General features: G+C 50.5%; 1 protein-coding gene across 1 annotated transcript in view; it reads left to right on the top strand.

Annotated features, from left to right (window-relative positions):
- Positions 1–25,616, top strand: part of FSTL1 (follistatin like 1) — a gene marked incomplete at both ends in the record, with an annotated part of 62,769 nt that overhangs the window by 36,174 nt on the left and 979 nt on the right. The window contains 7 exons of the mRNA XM_082005087.1: positions 13,907–14,011; positions 16,061–16,190; positions 17,729–17,761; positions 19,270–19,400; positions 22,203–22,321; positions 23,108–23,220; positions 24,429–24,539. Of these exons, the coding sequence (XP_081861213.1) occupies positions 13,907–14,011; positions 16,061–16,190; positions 17,729–17,761; positions 19,270–19,400; positions 22,203–22,321; positions 23,108–23,220; positions 24,429–24,539 (742 nt within the window). The remainder of the gene's footprint in view (positions 1–13,906; positions 14,012–16,060; positions 16,191–17,728; positions 17,762–19,269; positions 19,401–22,202; positions 22,322–23,107; positions 23,221–24,428; positions 24,540–25,616) is intronic.

Here is a 25,616-nt window from a genome sequence, read left to right on the forward strand (position 1 = left end):
AGAAAGCAAAACATCCTGGGAAGAGCTCAAGAAGTATTAGAGAATAGTTCGTGCTTTTGGAGGTGATTCAAGCAGTGATCCCTCTTCTAGGAATGCAGCTGCGGGAGCTGTGGAAAGCCTCAGGATCACTAGCAGGGCTCAGAGCCCTCTCCTTCTAGCCCAGGGCAGTACTGCAGTTCACAGCGAGTCCCTAACGCCTCATCGCTGTCTCCAGAGCAGTGAGAAAAGAGGGACTTGCAAGAGCCTGGGTCATCGTCATTGCTTTTGGCTGGCATTGGTTGCCTGCCCTTACTAGTTTGGGGACAGGTAGGCTGCTGAAGTTCAAAAGCCCTGTTAAGTGACTGCAGTGATGCGCTCAGGTCCCTTACATCTCTGCAAGTTGAGTCACCTCTGGGTGCATGTATAGGCAACGACAGCAAGTCTCCTGAAATCACCCATCAGGGCACAAGAGCTGGGAAGAGGACCCAGGCACCCGCTCCCCTGCCGCAGGCGGTGCCGTGTTGTCTCTGCATGAGTCCTGGGCACTCTCCGCTTCTGAAGGCGAGCCCGAGTATCTCTGTACCGCTCTGTAGTGCCAGTATCAGCCTCCCATTTGAGCTTCTGCATGTAAACCTCCTGAGACCCGTTAGCTTGCCAGCTGGGTTTGGCTGGTGCCAGCAGGAGGAATGATACTCTCCTCTGCTGAGACCTGCAGCGCTCCCTGCGTGTTTCAGCCAGGAGGCAGGCGCGGGGTCTGAGGGATGGGAAGTGTTGGGACGGGACTGAGCGTTTGAGAGGGGACCAGAGCAGGGTTGGAGAAAGGTGTTTCCAGCCCCGGTACGATTCGGACTGGGAGCTGCCTTGTTAAATCAGTGCTGTTTGCTTTGCTGGCATGACTCAGAGGAGAGGACGCTTTCCCTGAATCAACATCTATCTGGGTTATCACAACCACCAAATGGAGCTGTGGCTTTGTTTTTCTGTTTGTTTGGTTCTTAAAGTCAAGCCATGAGAGTCAGCACCAACAGTCTTCCCAACTAGACAGGAAAAAATTCTATGATTGCAGAGGGGGGCGGGGGGAGAGGTCTGCAACAGTTCTTCGTTATTTCCAGACATGGTGACAAAGAGCCAGATGGAAAGAGATGAAAGAATGAGAAGAATAGGTTGCTTTAGACACCAAATAACGATGTTTTAGGAATAAAGCCATGGGAATAATTTCTTTTTTTTTAATTCCCTAGCTGAATCAGTCAGTCAAACCACAAATTTCAGGTCAGCTGAAATTCATATTTTATTATCAACAGAAAAAAAGGACTGACCAAACAAAGTTGCTAAGCTTATCAAAACATGTTTTTGTTTTGCTCTCTTTGACCTTTAAGTTTACATACAACACTTAATGAAATATATTTAAAAAAAAAAAAGGGGGGAAAATAGTTCTCTTCATCTTAGAAATAATTTTGGAATCAAAGCTGTTCCCCAAACTAGGCACAAATTTCCAAATAGCTTTGGTCAACCTCAAATTGCATTTTGTAGTGAATTAGCTCTCTGTCTGAAAAATGTTACCCAGCATTATTTAGGAATTATAGAAAATCAATAATCACTTCTCTTGTTTCTTTATGACAGAATTGCCTTCGGGCTGCAAATGCTGGCGAGTCTGTGCTGTCAGCCTGGCACAGAGGCCATGGGGTGATCAGGGGAGCTCTGCTCTGGGAGAAGTGGGGGTGACTGGGTCTGCTTCCCTGAGACTACACGCGTGGGCGTGGGGTGTGCTGCTTCTAATGAGCACAGCAGAGGTTATTCACTACTCAATTACGTTTACCCTTCATTTTATATACTGCTTCACTGCTGCAAGAGGGAACATGGTTCTAACAGGTATATCATGAGAGCAACAGATTGTAAGCGAACAGGTTGGGGGGGTGCCAGGGAAATACCATTTGTCTGCCTCACTGATAGCCCACACAGCACAGTTTATCTCCTGTTCCCCTTCTGTTTATGCTGGGTTAAATCAGGAATGAGACAGGACCCACGAGGACACACCAGTGTAAGCACAAGCAGCTTGCCTAAGAAAAAGCCTCAGTGTTTAGCCAAGCATCTTGAGCTAGAGAGGGTTCAGCGTGAGCTGCAGGGAGCAGTGCAGGGGCCAAGGGGCTGCAGGTGGATGCGGTGCCGATAGCCCCAGGGTGATACGCATCCTTGGGGCGTCCGTGGGAAGGCTGGAAACCCTCGGACTTCAGAAGTTTTTTTCTTTCCTCCCAGCTGTGGCCGTTACCATAGTGACTGGGTTTTATAGCGTATTTCATAGTGATGCTACCAATTTTCTCATGGCCTTCTTGCCTTACCAGAGCTTCCTCTTGGCTGTCTCAGCAAAGAGGTCAGCCATTAAGCGCAAGTCAGAGAGACTTACAGCACTTTCCCTGTTGCAGAGAGAAGCCCCTTCAGGGTAGGTGTGAAATGGTGTTACCTCCGCACAGGGACAGTTTCAGGTGCCGCTGCCTGGGCCGGAGGCTTTCTGGGGGATAATAGGGGCAAGCAGGAGTTGAAATGAAGTAGCTGGTCGTAACTCAGGGGTTACAGTTCCCTTTGTGCTGGGTGCCCGATGGCCCAGCACTGCTACTCTCTGGTGGGGCTGTGGGGTGACTGCCCTTGCAGTTTATTGGGATTTGCTTGTAATGATGTGATGTTTCTGAGAGCAGAGAAAAACACATGCACATCTCTCCTGGTAGTTTGTGCAGCCCTCCCCCTGTTCCTCTTGCAGCCAGGATTTTCACTTAGTTTTTACAGCAGTGTTTTTCCTCTCCTCTTTCCAATACAAATGAGTAGGCGCACATAACCCTTCTTCCAGTTGTCAGGTCTTCAGTAGTAAAAGCTGAGGTTACAAGAACCTAGAGAGCTTTCTTTGCATCTGCCCACCTCCTGAAATCCTAGTTTGCATTTTGAAGGTTGTAGTATGAGAGAGCTTTGGCAGACTTGCCTCCAGCTCCCTCTGGCTACAGCGACACAGTTTAACCTTTGATGGTGCTGTGCTTTTTTGGCAGATGTACCACTGATAGGCAAACCCCAGGTTAGTTGCCCGGCCTTCGCAAACTTCTCCCCTCTTGCAGGTTTGTTTTTCCTCGCTTCTGTTTTCAGATTTTCCCATTAGTCTGATAACCATTCCTGACTATATGGTTTCAGGAGGGGAATGTTCTGTCAATACCACGGGCCGAGAAAACTTGTCTAGACAAAATAATGCCTAATAATGGGGTTTATTCTGACGTCTCCTCACTGTTCCCACTGTGTAGAGAGGGTCTCATGAATTTTCATGTAGTAAAGAAGCCTCAAAGGAGAAGAACGACTGTGACAGAGAGCACTGTCCCCTGGGGGTTTGCTCTTGCCGAGCCATCTCCAGCAGAGCCATTGGGTGGAGCAGCCCTGAAGCTGCTCTGCATGAACAAGGAGCTGAGCAAGTCCTTGACCAAGGCTAGAAGATGAGAAGTGCAAAACTGGCTTATGTCCAATTCTGTTCTCACTCTCCCTCCCACACTGAGGCTGACTCAGTGCTTCCCTCCAGTTGCGTAGTGATTTCCATTGCTTTTTCTGCGATGTGCTGTGGTAGAACACGGGTAAAGAAGGACCAAGACACAGAGCTGGGAAGAGGGATCATCAAATCCATTGCATTAGTGACGGGAACACAACTACTGAGGTCTCTTGCACAAGAAGCTGGAAGCTGCTGGTAAACCTCAGCATTTCCTGCACTCTATGTTCCTCTTCTGTATCCAGTTACTGGAAGAGGTGAGGACGTGCCATAGGGTTGTAAATCCTAACTTGCCTCCAACTGCTCAGCTTGCTCGTCCCTTCGCTCCATTGGAGCCAGGTGATGTCTGAGAAATGTGCCAGATTAGGATCCCATTCAGAAATAAATCATCCCAGCTGGCTGGAAAAAGAGGCAACAAATCTTACTGGCAGGACCAGTAAAATCTGCAGGGCTTCGGAGTGTGGGAAATTAGAGGGACAAAGGATGGAAAACGAGGGATTGCCGTGACACAGAAAGGGCTGTGTCTCACCACAGATTTAGGGGTTGAAAGGGAACATATGAGGTTGTATATCCCACATACCGCCTGAGGTTGGGTAATGGGGGGACGCTGCTGAGTGAGTACACCCCAAAACGGGGCAGATGATCTCAGGGCTCTGCTGCTGGGCTCCATGGACTTGGACTGCTTGCATCTTGCAGGGGAAGGAGCATGCCTTTGGGAAAAGGCCAGCTGGCAGAGAAACCTTCCTTTTACTGCTGAGTCTGGGTGTGCTTGGAGAAGGAGAGAGGTGATGGCGTCTGTTTAATTGCTAGGAGTCTGTGCTCCATAGCTCTGCTCCGGACTGGAGGCCAGGGGACAGTGCTCTACCTCTGCCCGCCTGCCCCGAGGAGGAACTCATGCTCCTCATCCTCGTGCTTCACACCCTCCTGTTGTCAAGGGCTTCCTCTAACCACCCCTAACGTGCTGAGAATTGTCTCCTGTGCTACCCGCATACAGAACAGCCCCCTCCTGTTGAAATTTCAGTCTTGTTTTAATTTTTGTGTTTTAAACAAGACAGGATGGAGAATTGTGGTTCCCAGAAGCCCAGCCATGGCAAAATAGAGCCTGGCCCAGGGCGCTTGGGGTCTCGTAAGGAGAGTCATGCCCCAATGAGTAGCAGCACTGCAAAGTGGTTCTGGCTCCAGACCAGGGAGCAAATGGAGCTGAGCTGCTGTCTTCTGGTCGTTCTTGAGCAAATCCACTCCCTTGGGCCTTTCTTTTCCAGTCTGTCACATGAGGAGGAGGATGATACCAGTCTCATCCCACAGGTCCTGTGGGACTAACTTGATGTAGGACCTTTCATGTGCACTGAAATCCTTCCCTGTGTGCGAGGGTTATTTTCTCATCCAAATACAAAGTGATTAACTGGATTCCTCCCCCCTGAAAACCGCGGTGCAGCAGCAGCAGCACCACCTCCTCTCCTCCCGTGGGACCGACTCTGCCCTGCTCACAGCTGAAGCCTCTCCAGCTGGTTTGGCACACGCAAATCGGTCTCCGATCTCCTGCCTCCGTGCCTTGCTGGGAGCCAGCGCTAGCAAGAAAGTTCCTGGTGGCTGTAGAGGAGCTGGCAGTTTCACCGCATGATGCGTCAGGAGGGAATCGAGCCCCTTCTTCCAGAAGCACTGCAGGGATGGGTGGAGGGAGGAGTGCTAAGAGACAGTGCAGTTTTGGGCCATTACATTTTTGAGGCTGTGAGTGTGAGGGGAGTTTTAGGGTGAGCGGTGGAGCACGGCTGCAGCAGGGAGAGCGCTGCCAGACGCGAGCTCCCTTCCTTCTAGCAGCCATTTTCCAGACTTGTTTGCAGTAGAGATTTCCTCTTCCCCAGACTCTCATGTCATTGTTCCCCTTATGGGGCCTCACCGGTCATTGCCTTGTGGTGGAAAATATGAGGTTGTGGGGGCCAGAGCACAGACATTCCTTCCAATTTAAAAGGGAAAACAGAGTCCTCACGCAGTGGAGTCCCCGGGAGAGGTGTGCCTGGCTCCGTAACTGTTAGCGGCATTGGGCTGTAGGAAAAATCAGCTGTTTGGCAGATGCCTTTCTCCTTTTTATTAGGTTGTGGGGAGGAAGGAGGCTTTTCTCCCAATTCCTGCTTCCCTTTCCTTGCAGGCACCAGCTTCTGCCTGCTTGCTGTGGGACACGAGAAAGCCACGGCTGGTGTGTTAGGGCTGCAGTCCCTGTCAAGGGGCCAGCCATATACCCACTGGGGTCAGTGGGGAGGTAGAGCTCTCTGTATCCACCCCGCTAATCTCTGCACGGCAATACTGCCAAGGACGTCTTTTTTTTCTAGGAGTAGTAGCATCAGATGTCTTCATCTCCGACAGAGCCACGGACAAATACCCACAAGCAGGCTGCCACGGGCGATGTTGTTTTTCCATGGCCCTACGCAGAGATCGCCGACCTGATGGGCCCCTCTCATCACAGAGGTCAGGTAGAGCCTCGCTGCTCTCCCGCCCGGTGCCCTGGTATGATGGACGTGGCCGGTTCGTGGATCACGGACTGAGCAGCCAGCGAGGCAGGAAGGGTCGCGCCCAAATGAGGTACGGGTTTTGCAGAGAGGGAACCTCCTCTGAGCTCTGGGAGTTGCGAATCCCTTCATCTCTTGTCTGCTTGTCTCTGAATCCAAGTTTTCTGGGAACACGCCCCAATTCCCAGCATGGGCAGAGATGTATGCTCTGGCCTGTTTCCCGTTAGTGAAAGTCAGCTGCCATTAAATACTCATCTATTAAGCATTCAGAAGCCTTTACGGGGTTGCGTTTTGTTGCATGATGTATTTAGTGAGCCACTCCTGGATGTCAGCTGAGAATAGGAAGAGACAGAGGGAAAGATTTGGGAAGGGAGGAGTGGTGACTGGGGTCTGGGTGTGTGGATTGATGGACTGGGGCATGTGCTCTTCCATGGCAGGCGTCCCGCAGGGAGTGCAGCAGCTCCCAGCACTGTGTCCGGGTGGCTGTTGGCAACCCTGGATCGCAGCTGGCTGAAATACCTTAGTGGTGGAAGCTCTGAGGGACAGATGAAAGCGAGAGGGAGATGAGGTCTGTCCTCCAACGCAAGGAAAACGGTGGGGAGGGAGCACAAGGATCAGCAGGGGGAAGGGGGGGGCTGGAGTCATGGCAGGGGGGGCTGGAGTGAGGAGCTGCCCCAGGGCTGCAAGCAGCCGTGGTGTTGAGTCTGCTGAGATGAGAGGCTGAGCCGGAGAGGTGTTTTGTGGGGCTCGGCAGAGGAATTACAGCCTGGTTCCCTAAGGAAGCAAAGCTATGTCAGCAGGCTGTCTGTGCCTGCCTGCCTGTCTCTGGCCTCCAGTGAGTCTTGAATCTATCGGCCTGTTTCCGCCACAGCTGATAAAGCAGTGGAGGCCTCCGAGATAATGGGATCCAGCTGGTTTTGTGACTCTAGGTGACTGGCTTAATGAGAGGGGCCTGCGAAGACCCCCCCTGAGGAAGGAGTCCTTACACTGCCCTGTAACTAGCTGACAGACAGGCCGTGCAGAGCGAGCTGTTGGAAACTGGGCTTCATTAGTTCTGCTGCTTGCAGGATGGCTTTAGGATTTGGGGGAGGAGGAATCTTGAAGTTTTAATGGTGCTGGACTCCTTTGCATCCAGCGCAGACCTCATGCTGACACCCTTCAAATAGGATATTGTTAGCATTAGGAACACTGTGAAATGTGTCTGGTCACAGTCCCCTGGGGAATCCAGCACTGGTCCAGACTTTACCTGACAAACATCTTTGCTTTTCCTTTTTAAGTACGTAGCTGGGGGACAGCCTGTTTTCGAGCCTTCTGAGCTGCCCGTTGACACCTTTGCCGGTGGACATGTACCATGTGCCTCCCAGAGTCAAGGAGGGGGGGAGCTCCTGTTGGGGGGGTAGCTTCAGAGAGTGCCACTTTGGGACCAGATAACACCAGACCTGAGGAAGGGGACAGCTGATGACCCTGTGCCAGTGTGTTCAGTGACCTCTGATAGCAGGTTTCCTTCCAGAGTTAAGGATATGGATCACTCCACAGCCCACTGTACCGTCCAAATAGTGATGATGTCCTGGGAGGTAGGTTTTATTGGAGAGCTGAACTGGGAATCAGATGTGGTTCAATCCCCACACACTGGGCTTATCTCCATCTTGACAACTGAAAATCACACTTTCCAAGTTGGACTTAAAGGTAATTTGTGTGGGGTTTCTTCCAGTGTCTGCAGATGTCCTGAGGCAGAATCTCCTGAGCCCTAAGGAAGAGAAATTGCAGTGTTCACCTTACTTGTCTATTTATGGCAAACACAACGTCGGGGTGCCTGCTTGTTTCACGCTAATCTGCTCAGTTTACGCTGCTGCCAAATTTCCGCCCTGTCACACCAGCGTGTTAGAGGATCCAGGGAGCTGCCACAGGAATTGGGTCAGGTTTGCGGGGAGGGATGAGTGCTTTGCTCGGTGGTCACAAACCGGAACAAGGGAACAAACATGCTGCCAGAGCCAGCAGCACGAATGGCTGGAGGTGACAAGCTGCCTGCCTGTGCGCACCCCCCAGCAAATGTGGGACCCGCTCTCCCCAACCTCTGCAGGAGGGCATGCTGCCGAAAGAGCTGTTTTGCCCAGAGGTGTGCTTGGGCAATGGGGTGAAATGCACAAGCCACATGCTTTGCCAGTGCCATCACTGTACAGAAGTTGCGAAGTTTTCTTGACGGCCCTGAGCTGCTCTGCTGCCCAGCCCTCTCTTCTGGGGTATTGAGCACGATGCAGTGTTTTCCCCACAACAGGGGAGAAGGGAGGTTTGGGAGTCAGGAGACGGGGCTTCTCGTCTTAGCTTTCTGCGTCGTTGACCTAGCACTTTGAGTCTCCAAATCTTTCTGTGTTGAAAAGAAAACATCACCAAGACAACAGCTGAACGAAGTGCTAGATTTTCGTGGCTGGATGTTGAGTTGGTTTGGAAATTGTGCAGGCAGCACTGTTTACAGGTGGCACCTTGGCGCGTTGGGACACCCCTTATCTCCCTACTCCTGTGTCAGTCATGGCAGGGAACAGGAAAAAGGCATGTGGACGGGAAGATGTAGGGAGGACTGGCTGAAAATATATAGCTGCAAAGCTTGTTTTTCCCTCTCTGTGTGGAGGGAGTCTGTTGTGAATTGTACTGGTTATATCTGAAAACTTCCTGCCAGCTCTTGCTGCTGCCTTCTCTGAGGCGTGGGAATCTGTGCAAGACCTGCACCCCCAGACATAATTTTGGTGCCCTTTAGTTTTGCCTTACCTGTGTGGTACTCAAGCTTGTATAATCCATGGGATGGCCTCCCAGAGGGGCTTTCGTTGCTACAGCTCTAGAACACTTTGATTTCCTTGCACATCAGGCAGGGCAAAAATGCAAAGCCCTGATTTTACAGCAGACAGCACAGAGCATTATGTGAGGGGTCAAGTCAGTTTACAGATTTCCACAAACTGATGCCAAAAGAGCAAAAAGACCTTCAGTCACTGTTGATAGCAGAAAAGCTTTTTACTTGTGTCAGTAAGAGCAGGACAGCAGGTAGTATTTCTCCAGTGCAGCATGAGCTGCTGAGAAAAAGACTTTTGAGATCTCCAAGAGGAGATTTTGTATGGACGGATGTGCAGAAAGCGAAAAGCAATCTGAGGGGTTGTTTTCAAGCACATTAACTCCCCCCCCTCGTAGCAGGTCGGTCTCCCTGCTTATTTCCCAGAGCATGCGTAATGGCAGCAATCCCTGCTGCTCCCTCCGGGCAGTGGGGCACCATGGACGTGCAGCTGTTTGCACAGCTCTTCTCTGCAGGTGGAAGCTCATTCTTCCTTACAGAGGTGTTTTGTCGCTGAACTGTGGATGATTTGAGCTTTCACAGGCAGGCTGGGAGAGTCCCCATTTCCAGCAAGTGACACCAGGCAGTTATGTTTCAGCATGGACCAGGGGAGGGAGCGGCCAAGGGAGAGCTGCAGTGAGCAGGCTCCCTTGCAAAGCCAAGGAGCCACGATGCCTCTTCTCCTTCATGTGTGTGGTCACTCATATATCTTGCTGAAGACACGGATGGACTCTCAGACACACACACAGATGCGTGTCTGTGCAAGCGCTGGGGCACAGGGGTGTGCAGACAATCTCTGCCAGGCACTCCATGTTCAGCAACAGCCGTGCGTGGACACACCAAGGGCTCATGCACAGGCGTGCTGGTGAAGGCGCACTGCGCTGTGTTTTGGTGGTCTCACCCACGCGGAGCAGGCACGGCCGCTTGCAGGACCTCGGGCCCCCGCGCAGGCCCGGGCTACACCGCACGCGGCACTGTGCGTCGCTACGTCAAGCCACGGTCGATCCCGGACACCCAGGCGCAGGCAGGGGCTCGGAAATGCTTCTGGCATAGGTACTTACGCTGTGTTGGGGCTCCGACACCTCAGCGCTGGTTGCTGCTAGAGATGAGAAACAGCCCTTCCCGCTGCCTAATTTTAACTCTTCACCTTGATGCCCTGCATTGCCAGTTGCCATGGTGATCCCTCACCGCCGCCGCTGCTGCTGGCTGGCTTTCTCGCCCGCGAGTGCCTTAGAAATGTCTCTCTTTTTTTTCTTTTTTTTTTTTTTTTTTTTCCTCCTTGCTCCCCAGGAAGCAACAGCTGAGGCAGAAGCAGTGCACATGGCTCACGGCACTGTCGGTTCAGGTCTTCTGCTTGGCACTTGTCTCTTTGCTTGCAAGAACCCTTGGTCCATGAGGTTATGCTTCCCAAGCCCCCGAAAGCGGCGTGCGTCCCTGTCCCCATTCAGTAGGCAGTCTGGGCTATGTGAACATGACGCTGACACTTCCCGGCTGCCCCAGGTTTCTGGCCCATCAGCCTGTGGCAAACAGCTCTCTCCATGGTCTTTGCCCAAGAAGGTGTCTGAGGAGCCACGGGGTGGAGAGTCAGGAGTGCCCCTGTGCCATGGAGGATTCTCTCAGTCCAGGCACTCCTGCCCTTGCTTTGTGCCCACCGCTTTTACACCTTCCCGCTTGCTCTCTGGGCAGCAGAGGAGTAATTAAAAGCATTGCCCAAATGGAGAGAGCTTGGGCATCTCACCCGAGGCAGAAGAGGGGAACTGCCTTGTCATGGCTTGCAGTGTCAATGCCACTGTGCAGCAATTAATAACGACTCTCTGCCCTTTCCCTTCCGCCTGCCCAAGCACGCCGTGCACAGGGATGAGTGACACTTCCCAACCCATGGTGACAGAAAAGGCAATGGCAGCTCACAGGGAGGAAGCAGTGTAAAAACAGTGATTCCAGCCCCCAGATCCTGAAATTAATTTAAGGGCAATGACATTTGAACACTGTGGAGTCTTTTTTGTGAGTGACCTTGCATTTAAACCTTCACAGTTCACATTTTCAAGCTTCTACATGGTGGTAGGTGTGAGGACAAGCTATTTAATATGGAAGTGGCAGCTGCCATCCCCACTTACTCACATGACTCCAGCACATGGAGCTTTATAAAGAACAAACATGACAAAGTCAAAGTTTAAGATCATAATATCTGTCACAAGAAACTAGTGGATGTAGGGTTGCAGAGGTGATGTCTGGTGGAGGAAGGAGGGTTTGGGGGATTTGGGGGTGGGGCATACGAGTAGAAGGGACTATGGTTTATAGGTTGTGGTTGGAGCAAGTACGGTTTGTGGGGTGAGCATTGCAAGGATGGGGGGCACAGGGGGCTGAATTCCTGCTCTGGGACTGGGGTGGAAGCTGAGAGCTGCTTTCACTAAAGGTGGAGCCAGCACCCAGGCTGGTAACTCCTGCCATGGCTGCTGCCACCGGGAGGGAGAGTGAGCACACCGAGTCTGAGAAACCCTGTGCCAGAGTGAGAAGGGCAGGCAGGGCAGCTTCCTTCCTTTCTCTGGCAAACCTCTGGGGCTGGAGGCAGCCATGCAACCCGCTCCAACCCACTGCCAGCCTAGAACAGCTTAAAACAACGAAAAGAAGCAACTGGCAAAACGTATTGCTTTGATTAATAAGAAAAATCAGTCTCACATGGCCCTCTCGCCTGGCAGGAGGCTGTTCTGGCGGGGTCACCCTGCCAGCATCCCCACCCCGGGTCGCCAGCTGTGGGACGGCTCCCAGGGTCCAGTGGCACAGGGAGAGCGGGCTGTGGCCAGGACAGCCATGTCACAGGCCTGGTTTGCAGCAAGCTGTCGAGGTGAGAGGAGTCTTGCAACCCTGCGGACGCCAGCCGAAGCCCGGCTGCGGTTGTAGCAGTGCCCAGGGGGCAAGAGCCAGGTTTGGCATCGGTGGTCACGGGTGGGAGCTTGCCGCGGGCAGCCCCGCCTGGCCGTGGGTGCGGAGAGGCAGAGTGCTGCCATCTATTGCCAGGCACCTGGATTACAGACTTGGTACCCGGGTGGCAGTTCAAACACGTGTCTAGCGCTTTTTTCTTGTTTTTTTTTCTTTTTTTTTTTTTCCCCTTGGTCTTTGGCTCAGCGAAGAGATGGGCAGGTTGTTTGAAACCCTGTAAATGGATCAGCACGTAGGTGTCTACAGTGAATTTTAGGTGTGTGAGTGCCATAGTCAGACTCCAGCCTGGAATGATTTGTTTTTCGTTTGTGCTTTTTGCAAAATGAGTCATTCTTTCCTGCCGCTTTGTGCAGAGAAGCGCTTATGTTGCTCTATCCCACCCCAGAAATGCCTAGATCATTCACCGCAGCCCTCCACTAGAAGGCAACTAAAGAGAGGTGGGTGCAGCAGAAGGGGCAGAATGTTTTTCATGGCTCAGAAGCGGTAGGGGAAAGGAAGATGAAGGGGCAGAGGGAGGATGACAGACTGTCTTCATGGGGTGAGCAAGGCTTGGGACACGGTGTGTGTTTCTGAGCTAAGACTGGTGGGTCTGAATACTATATTTTTATTTTACAGGATAAGCAGCAAGATAGGAACATTTGCAGAGAGTAGGAAAGGTATTTGCCACTATGCAAACATGGAGGGAATCCTGCAGTGCTTTGAAAATACCTTCTTGGGCTTGATGACTGCAGTAGGCCAAGCAGACAAAATGTTCTGAAGACCAGGGCAAGGTCATTCAGAAAATGATCTGGCTGTTACTGTGGGCTGTTCAGTAAAGACAGCAACTCACTGTGAAATTGTGGTTTAAAAGCAAAACAACAAAAAAAAAGAAAATTAGGGTAAAGAAGCAACAGGAGAAAAAAATGTGCTCAGCATTTGTAGTTATATGTATCAATAATGCTTGCTTCTCAGGCAAATTCTGCTCTTTGTTGATCACCTACTTTCAAAAGATGGAGGTAGGGATACCACAAACGAGCAGAGGTTAATAATACGCAGATGAGAAGATAAAAAAAAAACCTTTGTATAGAGAGAAGAGTCACAGCAGATGTGATTGACCTATCCCACTGATCATTTTACACTCCTCAATCTTCTGTCTCTGATACAAAACTGTTGAGGAAGCCAGTTGGATAGCCTCAACCAGATACTTAACTTTCAGGTGGAAAATGTTAGATGAAATGAGAGTCATAAAGGAAATTAATGACAAAGCAGGAAATTAAACCAGGGTCTCCAAGGTCTGAACTCCTGGAACTCTCTTCTCTTTTAAAACTCTAAGGGGGAAAAAAAAAAAGCATTAAACTGATAAAAGTAAATGGTGGTTTTATTGAAAACATGATTAACCTGTGGAAATCTTCCCTGCTAGGTGTCACCAGTTTGGGAATGCAGCGGGACTGAAAAAAAAAAATAGGATTTGACAGTTACGTGAACAACAAGAATATTTGTGATGACTTGGCTAGGAGAAAACTGTAAAGCATATAAATTGTGCTGCAGGGCATAAGTCAACTGCTGGCTGTCAGGGACCAGGAAGAAATTTTCTCTGTGAGAAGGTTACTGTATAATTATCTATGACAGTGTTTCTTCCTTTGAAGTGTTTAATCTTGATCAGTGGAGGCAAGATAATGGGTCATGCAGTTTTGTGAAGGTTTTTTTGTGACAGGGGCATTATCTCGTGCCTGATGGTGATTTCTTCTGCCTGTTTGGTATCACAACTTTCTCCAGGGTTATGTTCACCACCTTCTTAAATGTCTCAAGCAAAGACATTTTTGCTCCCTACTGTCCATGAAAAAAAATTTCAAGATAGCAGTCCTTGACATGAGCAAATTATTCTTGCCATTTGTGCTAGACTTTCTCTTGCTCATGTTTGCTCTGGTTCTCCTAGGTGATTTTCTGGGAATGACCTTGAGGAAGCCCTCTATTGCTGGGGCTGTAGACCTAGCTCTTATGTCTGCTCCTGGTTATTGTCTGAGCTGTCCATCTATTGCAGTCATGTCTCTCCTGTTCTGTAATTGTGCCTTACCACCTTGGTTCTCTTTGGTCCAGTCTAGAAGGTAAATGTGTTATTTTTTTAAAGCTGTGTTGCTGCTCTTCCAGGTAACTTTATGTATTTTGTCTCTTATCTTGCAGGAAGAGCCAAGGAGCAAATCCAAGATCTGTGCCAATGTTTTCTGTGGAGCTGGGCGGGAGTGTGCAGTGACTGAGAAAGGAGAGCCAACCTGCCTCTGCATTGAGGTACGGGGGCAGCACAGGTTCTGCATCTGGGACAGGTGTCACCACCATCACCCTCCAGCTGGGTTTTGGTCGCTGGAAGGATCCCATGGTGGGATGAGGCTATGGCTGTTTTGGAGCAGCTGCAAATTCACAGTGGCTCTTCAAACAGTAGGGCCTTTCCCAGTGTGGTGTGGGGGAAGAGCCCTGTAGGGTAGATATTGTCTGGGGCTTGCAGCTGTGCTACTTGCACAACTGCCTGGGATCTTTATGTGCGAGGGAGACTTGGCTGGAGGTCTTTTGCTGGCAAAGCCCAGTAGGGTATTGATATGCAGCTGGCTTTGGAGGATACTATAAGGAGTGGTCTGCGAGCTCCAAGACAGCCTGCCCTCACTGGCGTCTTGTTTGAGGAGGTTACAAGCACCCTACTAAAAATCAGCTTTTGTAAAATGGAAATAATTGTGGTAGAATGCTGTGAGCATGAATAGCTCTGTCCCGCAGGGAGCCAGAGATGATTAGAAGAGCCTTTCCCAGCTGTTGGAGTCTCCCTACTCTGCTGTGCCCCGTGCTTTCAAACCATTCCTGCCTGGCTCCTGGGAATGGGTGTGAGGCTCTTTGTTCCCACTTCCCTCAGAGCCTGCAGCTGCGATGCAGCCAGCCTGGGCACTGGAGAGTGAAATGCCCCATTAGCAAGAATAGAGTGTGTCACTCTGGGTAGGCTTGGCCAGACTGAAAGGGACACAAGAAGGAAGCCCACAGCCTGAACAGTGGCACTGGTGAACTCTCCCTCTGCTGTAGGCTGTGCAGTTTGTTCATGGCTGATGGCTTATTCTACATTCAGTTGCAGAAAGGTGGAGCAGAGTCTACAAAGAGATGTAACAGAGCTGAGCAAGCAGAGGTGCACAGAAAAGATTCATAGAGACACCTCCGGGCAGGCACATCCATGGCACACAGAGCAGCAGTTGCAGGATTACACTCAGTATTTATGCTGGGCACTGATTTCTCTGCTGGGCTCTGCTTTCAGGAAGGTTCCTGTCATGGTGGTGGTGATGGAGGCTGGGATAAAGGGAAGCCTTTGAACCCACACCCTCAGACTTCTCTGTGCAGGTTTTTCTGGGGTGGTGATCACAGAATCACTAAGATTGGAAAGGACTTTTAAGATCATCGAGTCCAACCATCAACCCAACGCCACCATGCCCCTGAAACCATGTCCTGAAGTGCCACATCCACATGTTTTTTGAACACTTCCAGAGATGGTGACTCCACCACCTCCCTGGGCAGCCTGTTCCAATGCTTGACCACTCTCTCCGTGAAGAAATTTTTCCTAATATCCAATCTAAACCTCCCCTGGCACAACTTGAGTCCATTTCCTCTCATCCTATCACTAGTTACTTGGGAGGTCAACACCCACGTCGCCACAACCCCCTTTCAGGTAGTTGTAGAGAGTGATAAGGTCTCCCTTCAGCCTCCTCTTCTCCAGACTGAACAACCGCAGTTCCCTCAGCCACTCCTCATAAGACTTGTTCTCCAGACCCCTCACCAGCTTTGTTGCCCTTCTTTGGACATGCTCAAGCACCTCAACATTCTTCTTGTAGTGGGGGACCCAAAACTGGACACAGTATTCAAGGTGCAGCCGCACCAGTGCCGAGTACAGGGGCACGATCACTTCCCTACTCCTGCTGGCCACACTATTCCTGATACAGGCCAGGATGCTGTTGGCTTTCTTGGCCACCTGGGCACACTGCCAGCTCATGTTCAGCCAGCTGTCAACCAGCACCCCCAGGTCCCTTTCCGCCGGGCAGCTCTCCGGCCGCTCCTCCCCAAGCCTGTAGCATTGCATGGGGTTGTTGTGACCAAAATGCAGGTGGCCTTCGGAGGGGTGCGGACAGCCTTTTCGTGACCGGCGCAAGGGGTGGACAAGTGGGTGAGTTCAGCCTGCTCCAAACACTTTTTGGGCCAAGGGGGCTGTGCCAAGAGCTTCTGTTAAGCCAAGACGATGCTGGGACTCACCTGCTTCCCTCTAGCTGTCCCAAAGAGGCAGATAAAACGCTGTCTTCTCTGGCTTTCTCACAGCAATGCAAACCTCACAAGAGGCCTGTGTGCGGTAGCAACGGCAAGACATACCTGAACCACTGTGAGCTGCACCGTGATGCCTGCCTTACTGGCTCCAAGATCCAGGTGGATTACGATGGCCACTGTAAAGGTAACACTGTGTCAGGGGGTGATGAGGGGCTGGCTACCCTCTAAGGGAGGGAGAGCTGGGAGCCAAGCGTGATAACAAGGCAAGGCAGAGGTTTTGCCAGCCAGGACCCTGTCCTGCAGCTGTTGAGCGGGCTAACAGGGCAAGCCTGGAAACAACAGCGAGGTTCAACCAAGAGTTCAGATCACCAGGCAAGTTTGTGGTGATGAAGCAGGCCTGAAGTCGAGCCATGAAATCAAGTCAGGATCAGGTCCGGTGATGGTAACCAGGGTCAGGCACAGGCCTGTAATTGCCAGACGAGTCCATAGTGACGCAGTCTATAGCAGTCTGAGATATTGGTGGGAAGACAGTCACCAGGTCAGGGCCTAGATCAACAGGATCTATGGCAAGTAGAAGAATGATTGCAACAGAGCTGGAGACAGGCATACCTGCAACATAATCCCAGGCAAGGATGAAGGTCTGAGGCACCAGCTGACATGGGCCCATGGGTAGAGAGTGGGTGGAGGCCCTAAGTGAGGTTTGCAGGGCCATTAAGACCCTCGTTAGTGCACTCAGGGTCCTGACACCTTGGCTGTGGTGGGATCTTGGAGCTATTTTCTCCCAGGGTTGGTGGGAGGGGGGCATCCAGGAGAGCAGGGCGACTTCTTGCTCCTGCCTGTGTCTCTCTGAGCTTATGGATTCAGCCAGGCAGGTGTCTCAGTCTACCTGCTGAGGAAAGGTCAGACTGAGGATAAATCCCCAAAGCCCATACTACCATCCAGGTTCATGAGGGACTCAAGAACTTTAGGAAAAGAATTCTGCTTCAGTGGTGGGGCCAGCCTTGCACATGCCCATGTCTCCTGAGAGGAACCTCTGCGAAAAGAGCTGTTCCAAGAGTGAACAGGTGACAAGGTAAAAGTAGCACAGGCCCAAACTGCCTGACCTCCTTTGCTGCTTGAGCAGAACTTCTGCCAGAACCATGTGTAGCCTGTTGCTAAGAAGTAACTCATAACCACAGGATTGCTGAGGTAGGAAGGAGACCCCTCTCCTGAGATCATCTAGTCCAACCTCCCTGCTCAAGCAGGGTCACCTAGAGCGGGTTGCCCAGGACTGTGTCCAGTCCAGAGTTTTGAGTATCTCCATGGATGGAGACTCCACAACCTCTTTGGTCAACCTGTTCCAGTTTCAACCAGCCTCACAGTAAAAAAAAAGTGTTTCCTTACGTTCAGACAGAATTTCCGATGTTTAAATATGTGCGCGTTGCCCTTGCCCTGTCAGTGGACACTACAGAGAATAATCTGGCTCAATCTTACTCATTCTCTCCCATAAGATTCATAAACATTGATGATATCGTCCCTGAGCCTTCTCTTCTTCAGGCTTAACAGTCCTCAGCCTCCCCTCAGGTGACACATGTTCCAGTCCCTTAATCATACATGTGGCCTTCATGTTTCCAAAGGTTCCCAGCTGCTTCTGCTCTTGCCCAAGTGGCACCCAGGGTAGGAAGAGATTTGTATTGCTTCATGTTGTGTCAGAAATATCCTCTTCTATCTTTCTATTAACAGAGAAGAAGTCTGAGAATCCAGCTGCAAGTCCAGGTGAGAAGCCATCTCCTTGCATGGCTGGGGCCTCAGTATGTCTTTGGGAAGAGAGGTGGGGAGGAAGGTCTGCTGGGAGAGTTGAACAGCTCTTTGTAATAGTGATACCTCTGCACTGGCTGTTGTAGTCTGAGGTGGTAAATCAGCTGAAATATGATTGCTCAGCTCTTTACTCCTGTGTAACCTTTCAGAGTTCATACATCTCCTGGGTTCTTCGCTGTGCTGGGATGTCTTGTGGACTCTGAGCATGTACAAGGTGCAGTGAAACCCAGTTTGCCCTTACGGACACAAGCTGTGTTCATCACCCAGATGGAAGGAAGAGGCACTCTTTTGCATAGTTCATTGGGGATCTAAGACACAGTAACTGTGGAACTGTTGTCCCTCTTTTGAAGGGAGACTTAACTGATTAACTGATGGGCATAGGGCACTAGGTAATGAATGAGGCATTGTCTGGGCAGTTGGGAGGTGTAGCTGAACCACCTCTCCCATCAGCCAGCAAGTCTGTGATTGACTGTGCCTGGTTTCTCCCCTTATGCATTGCCTCGTGCACTTAGACTATGGATTTTGGGGCCATGGCCTCTGCTTCATCAGGTGACCCTTTTCCCGTCCATGGCCTCAAAGTGCTAGAGCTGTATAATTGTCAACTTCAGCTTCCTAGGACAGATGAGACAAACTTCCCTTACAAACTTAAGGGAAGTGACCGTGTTCTGGGCATGGCCACCACCTCACTGCTCTTTCAAGGAAGTTCAAATTTAAACATGCAGAAACTGTCTGTCCAGTTGTGATTGCAGTCACTGGATTCAGAAGGAGATCCTTAGTGTGTGTAAGCAACACACTGGTTGCCCTTCTGGCTCCACTGACGTTGGGGCAGGTGTGACAACTCACAGAAGCCAGAAGATCTAGCTTTCAGTTTTGCTTCTAGATACATAGTTTGGCATTAACACACAGGTGATAAACCCGTGACTGTGGAGAGCACTGCGAGCAAGGCCAGCTTGACCCCCTCTCATTTTGAATCGGAGCAGGCAAGTCAGGGCTTTGAAGAAACGAAATCTCCTGAGATAGTAGCTTCTAAAATTCAAGTCTTGGAGACAGCGGCTTGCTCAGACTTTTCTTTGGCCTTGCAGAGGATGGAGGTTTTGGTGCTTGAGGGTTAACGGCTGAGTGCCTGTTCTGCACGGCATTGGGAGCCTTGGGGACACTGTCGGGGCCAGTCAGCCGCCTTTCTCCCTCAGTCTGGAGACGCTTCACCACTATTCCACAAGCTTTGAGGGTGAGAAGGCAGAGGGCTTTGGCAGGGGTGTCGTTTTCTGGCCTTGCCACATGGTGTCACCCACAGTCCATCCGCCGTTCAGCACATGGCACCTCTGCTTTGATCTGGCCGTGGACAGAGGGGCCTGCAAACTGCCGTCAAGGCTGTCTGGCTGTTTTTTACTTCCAGTTGTCTCTCCCTGCCAACTTCATTTCTCTCACCTTTGCTTTTTCTCCTGCTACACCTTCTCCCGTGGCAGTCGTCTGCTACCAGTCAGACAGGGATGAGCTTCGTCGCCGCGTCATCCAGTGGCTGGAAGCTGAGATTATCCCAGACGGCTGGTTTTCCAAGGGCAGCAACTACAGCGAAGTCCTGGACAAATATTTCAAGGCAAGTAGAGCAGCACCTGCCTCAGAGGCCAGAGAACATTTCTTGCCCTGTCACTGCAAATCAGCTGCCATGCCCCCACCCAAGAGGCTCCAGTGTGTGATGGGCCTGTCGAGCCGACGGCCAGAGAGGTCTGGTATGTCCTACAGCATGATGTGTTTCCGGCTGCCTGCAGCTGCTGCTGACGGAGCCACTGACGTGGCTATGGGACAGCCCAGAGCTGGAGCATCCCTGGGGACCCGACCTGCCCTGGGGAAAAGGAAGAGGGCAGGCCAGGTGTGCCTCCCCTGTGCTAGGGGAGAGAAGAACTGAATTCAAGGGACAAAAGATAGAGGAGAAAAGGTGGGGGAAAGTGCTGGAAATGCAGGTCAAAGGAGCAGGAAGCTGGGGCAGGGGCTGCTGATCCTTTGTTCCAGACAGTCCCAAGGCCATGTTGAGGTGGGAATAGGAGACACTTGGGGAGCTTCAAGCAAAATATTTGCTTGCAAGGAGTATGGCCCAGTTGTGGCCAAGAGTTGGCAGTTCCCTAGTGCTCTGCAGAGAGACAGGAACCGCCCGTGAGTCTGAGGCCCTGCAGTAATCCCATTCCTCTCCCTCCTCCCTGTCAGTCTGTCCCTCAGCCCATCCCCACCCCCTTTTGTAACCAGCAGATCACTCGCTTCTCCCATGCTCCTGCCACATGCACTGCTGTGTCCCTCCCCCTCACGCCAAGCTCCTGATAAAGACTTCAAAGCATTCAGGATGGAGCTAGAGGAGCAGGTGGGGAAAGGGGGAGAGTGTTTAAATCATAAGCTGTTGACAGCAAGCGATTAATGGTGCCTGACAGGAGTTAGCGCTGCAAGCAAATTTGCCATGGCAATGGCACCCCCTGCTGAGGCAGGGGAGCTGGTCCTCGCACTCCAGAGAGCGTCTTCACCTTTGTACCTGTTAATGCTGCTCTGTCTGTGGAAACCCACTTGTGCCCCCTTGCCTCAGGTACCCCCGAGGGCGCCTGCCAGCACCCGAAAGCTGCGGCATCCTGCGGAAGGGAGCTGCGCAGTCCCTCCCCCCTGCAAACGTGCTGTCCCCAGCCGCCTTTGCAGGGAGTCTCCCCGGGCCCATGGGCTTTGCTGAAATGCATGAGCCAGCCACAGGCTTGCTCTGCTGCTGCCACACAGCCCAGTCACCTCTGCCAGCACCACGCCTGTCGGGGTGCTGGTGAAATCCCGTGGCTGCGGCTAGAGAGGCAGACAGCCTCATGTTCTGTTTATTGTCCCCCTTTTTCTGGAGCACTGATCCCAGGCACAAGTGGATGAAAGTTTCCATGACAAAGCCATACCTTTTCTCGGACCAAAGTGGGAATTTCCTTCTCTGTGAAGTGGTAATCCACCATATCAAGAATCCTTAAAGCTTTGAAATACCTTTAAAAGCAGACTTCAGAGCTTGGAGCAACTTGGGACAAATCCAAGCAAAGCAAACTAAATGGGTTCAAACACACAGAGAATTGTTTCACCAATGAGGGTCCACTGTCACGGGAGCCGTCCAGCCCTAGGGCTCCACACGCCCACCCTGCAAATGGCCTGGTTCCTGCCCTGTGGGTAATAAACACTGGACACCAAGATGACATGAAGCTTTTCCCTTTTCTCCTTGATGGAGAGGTTTGTAGATGTGGCATTAAGCTGTTTCCCTCCTGGAAGCCTGACTTGTGTGGATCACTGGGATGTGGGTTGTTTGTCAGGCAGCCCATGACCTTGAAGGACATTATTTCAAGGGGAATGAGGCGAATAATAGGAAGCTGCTCTGCTTTGGAGGGTGTCTGGGTGAACACATAAATGCAGACCACACCACTGAAAGGCAAGAAAACTAGCTTAACTGAATTTGGGTCATTAAGAGAAGTGCAGCCACTTTCACGAGAAATAGCGGGGAGAGAGCAGAAGTTGAAACATGTTAGTGGAGCAGTTACACACAGGCTGTAGCGCGCAGAGTAATTTTCTTAGCCCTACAGGCTTCTCCTGAACCACACTGAGGTAACAACAGGTAGTGTCTCTGAGCATTCCTGGAAGCACTGCACAAGGAGGCATGGTGGCTTGCCCCAAGTCACACAGCAAAAATTATCTGGCAGCAATCTGTGTGCAGAATTCATTTTCCCCTCACTGCAATACAGCTGTCTCTGAGGGGGCCCAGCAGTTCCTGCTGAGTGCCCAGCACTGTGATATGACATCTCCAAACAGGAAGGCAAAAATGCAATTACTTCTTTGGGAGTACAGCCAGGATTTCGGGGCTAAAAATCCTGCTCTTGAATGCCAGGTGTCCTGTCAGGACCTTAAGAAGTTGGTGGCAAGGCGTTGTGCTGTTGCATTAAATTGTTCCTTCTTTGGGATCAGCAGAAAATTGCTTCCTGTGATTTTCCCTTTTGTCACTGTCAGAGTCCAGGCACAGCTTTGGATTTACACATACTGGAAAGCTGACACCTCCATGAACGCAACTGGTCTGCTTTACGGCAGGAGGTATATATGGCGGCCAAGAGCCGGCTGCAACAAAGAGAAGAAATGGGGTTAAAGCCATAAATCAAGCAGCAGGAGGTGAATGAGAGGCAGTGTAGCTTGTCAGTGAGCACAGGGCTAGGATCACATTTCCCTGTTCTGATGCTGGTATGGATATGTTGCTGCTTTTCTCTGAGCCTCTGTTCTTCCTACAAAACGGGGATGATGCAACCTGTTTTGCTAAAGCTTCAAGAATGCTAAGTGTATGTGGAAGAGGGAGAAGCAAGGGGTACTCTGAACTGATAAATCAGACCCTCTCACATTTTCCCATCTTCCCCTACAGAGCTTTGACGATGGCGATTCTCGCTTGGACTCCACTGAATTCCTGAATTTTGTGGAGCAGAATGAGACGGCTGTCAACATCACCACCTACATGGACCGGGAGACCAACAAGCTGCTCAGGTGGGCAGTGGACAGGATGCCAGAAGGAGGGCCAGATGTGGTAGAAGGGAGCATGGAAATCCACTCAAGGAAAATATTAGTTAGGGCTTGCACTAACAAAGACAACTGTGTATGAAGTGGCTTCTCACTTAATTAGGTGTGAATACCACCAAATGGAGCAGTCCCACCCCTACCCTTCACGTTAGGCATGTATTCCAACCATCTTTTGCCTTAAATCTAGTAGGTGTGCAGCCAGAAGGTGAGTTGAGTGACAGAAAATTTGTCCTCTTTTTTACTTCCTAGCAAATTAGCTTTCCAGTGGACTTCACTCACACTTTTGCCTGCTAGCTAGATCCAGTGCAAGGAAGATGGTGGGAAAACACAGCTCATGGGCAGCCTGCAGTTAGAGCTGGTGCAAGCATCGCATGAAAACATAGTTCGAGAGATTTCGCTTTTTCTCTGTGTGCGCGCCACTGTGTGTGAGACTACGAGGAGAAGAGGCTGCTTGTGGTTAGGCTGTGCTTGCATCTCTACTTGTGTAACAGCATGTAGATGTCAACAAGGTCCTATTCCTGCTGTTCTGAATATCCCCCCACTTCCTGGCCCTTTGCCAGACAGGGAGTGTTTTGTGACTTTTTTTTTTTTTTGCCTGTATCTAGTGAGGTTTCCTTACGGAAGCCACTCTGCCAGGCATCCCAGAGCCTTTCTAGTTATTACTGGTTTTACTTATCTGTACTCTGAAGCCAACAGAGCAGGGAACAGCCTAGTACAGCCCTGTGCAGAACATGTCTCTGTGTTTCCTTTCAGGGGACTCTGCGTAGATGCCCTCATCGAGCTGTCAGATGAAAATGCTGATTGGAAGCTCAGCTTCAGTGAATTTCTCAAGTGCCTCAGCCCATCCTTCAACCCACCAGAGAAAAGTAGGAACTCCTCACCTGTGTTGGGGAACCAGAGGGGTCCTGGGAAGGGAGGAAAGAAGAGAGACCAGTTTTTGGCCAGACATTGGATGCTGTAACTCCACTCCCAGAAGTAATGTTGATATACACCTACCTCCCATCTGACAGCATCTCTTGTCCCTGCATTGTCAGAAGTACTGCTTTTTCTGTCCCAGAGCTCCCACAGCTCCTGTGATGAAAAAGGTTTGGATTTTAAAAGCAAGGGTGTAGGTCAAATGGATATGGTATGCTTGGAAGGTCAAGGCATGTCTTTAACAGTGCAGAGATAAATCATGTAAGGAGTTCACATCTGGATAACTTAGGAAAGTCAAACCAGACCAAAGTCCTGCTATGCTTTGCCTTTCACACAGAGACCCTCCCTGAGGAACATCTCAAAGTTCACTATCCTTCCAAATCCTGCTTAGTGCTACAGTTTTTCACGTGGAAGCAGCTTAGTGTTGTGCTGACCGGGTGTGCCTAGCCATTCATATAATTGCCTCCCTGGGGAGTGCTGGATTTACATGCCACTGCGGTGGCACCAAGGAGCAGACAGAGACTGTGCTTCTTAGGGAATATTAAGTTGAACTCTCTGTTGCCTGTTTCAGTGGGAAGCTAGGGATGCTGCATCTCCCTTTGAAAACATGATCAGCTGGTTTGCACTTAACACCATACGGGCCCTTGAATGCTTTGGGGGCCTCGACTTAAACATATAACAGAGCTGTGAGAAGAAATGTGAGCTGAAATGAGAAATCTTTTTTTTTTTTTCCTTTCCTTTCCCTTCCTTTCTCAGGGCAACAGCAAATACACAGATCATTTCCCCAACTTCTCCCCACCTGGAACAGGAATTGCAGAATTGTTTAAGAGTAACCAAAACTTTCAGTTTGGGGGTTTTCTTCTATGTATAATAGATTAGGAAATTCAAACAAATCCAATATTGAGATTTCACTTAGAATTGAAAAGTTGAAATGTGTTCTTTTGAGGAAGCAAAACTAAGTGTTTTACTTTCCCAAATTATATTTTGGCTGATTTCACACAGCAAATTCACCATGAATATTTCAGTCACCATGAAATTTTGGTGCTTAGGGGAAGGAAGGGCTCCTCCAAAACCTTATACCCCTTCTCTCTCAAAGCATCTCCAGTCTTTAGCCTGCTTGCTATCTCACAACCACTGCTCTTGTTTTGTGCCTCTCTAGAGTGTGCCCTGGAAGATGAAACCTATGAGGATGGAGCAGAGACCCAAGTGGAGTGCAACCGCTGCGTCTGTGCCTGTGGGAACTGGGTGTGCACCGCAATGACATGCCAGGGTCCGTATGCTCTCCAGATAATCACTGTATTTTATTTGGTGCAAAAGGGATTTTTGCTTTCTGTCTTTCTAAGGGCACCAGCTCTCCAAATTTCTTCACTCTCCAGCTTTTCCTCAGCTCCTGTATGGGTGGCTTCTACGTCACCCTCCCATGCTCCATGTTGGCCCAATCCAAACTGGTTCTGTTCTAGAGGTCAGAAAGTCTTCAACTGGTTTGGGCGCAATGCTGCTGGGGCTTGTAGTTTGGATTTAGCATCATAAAAATTCAGCACCAAATCTTCCAGACCAGAGCTACTCTGCATCCAGCTGGCATGCACAGACCAAACAAGTCACTGTCTGCAACCATACGTGTAGGTGTGAGCAAGTCAGCTTTCCTATATGTGTGTCAGTATCCTCACTGTATCTGTGTTTACGGTATCGGTACAACAAGAGGTACAGTCCTGTCTTACCCCAGAGGGGAGATAGGAGATTTCATCCAATAATGCCAAGAAAGCACTTTAACTTCTTGCTGTAAAACTGTAGAAGAAACTAATGATGACAGAGATGAAGGGAGGTGGTGTTGCTACTAAGGCAGGGTTGTTTGTCTGTCTGTTCTTCCTCTGGAGGACCCTTTTTAAACTCTCACAGACGTGTTACAGTTGTGAAAAGTCATGGTGGGGTTGTGAACAACAGCTCTCTGTTTTGCTTCTCACAGATGGTCCGGGGGCAGTAAAACCCAGCTTTCCCCTGCCTTAGGAAATATACGGGTCCTTTTCAAGGAGCCACATCCACCCCCCCAGCACTGCGCTGCATTTCTCTGGACGCATTCTTTAGAAGCCAGGCCTTTGCATGAGCTTTGTTTTCAGTGCTGTGCAGGAGCTGTCAACAGTATGTTAGTTCAGAACTATAGCCAGTAGCTTGGGCAGAGTAGGAGAGAGAGGGTCAGCAACAAGTATGTAGAGAGTTTCTTTCACATTTAGCTGGCCTTCTGCAGTAGAGGCTTCAGGATCAACTCAGCTCAGACTTGGCTGTTGCAGCAGGAACTCACCTCAGAAAAAGTAACAGTGATACTGATGGAGCTGCCAGAGGAGTTGTGGGT

This window comes from Phaethon aethereus (assembly GCF_964289735.1).
Source record: "Phaethon aethereus genome assembly, chromosome: 1".
NCBI lineage: Eukaryota > Metazoa > Chordata > Aves > Phaethontiformes > Phaethontidae > Phaethon > Phaethon aethereus.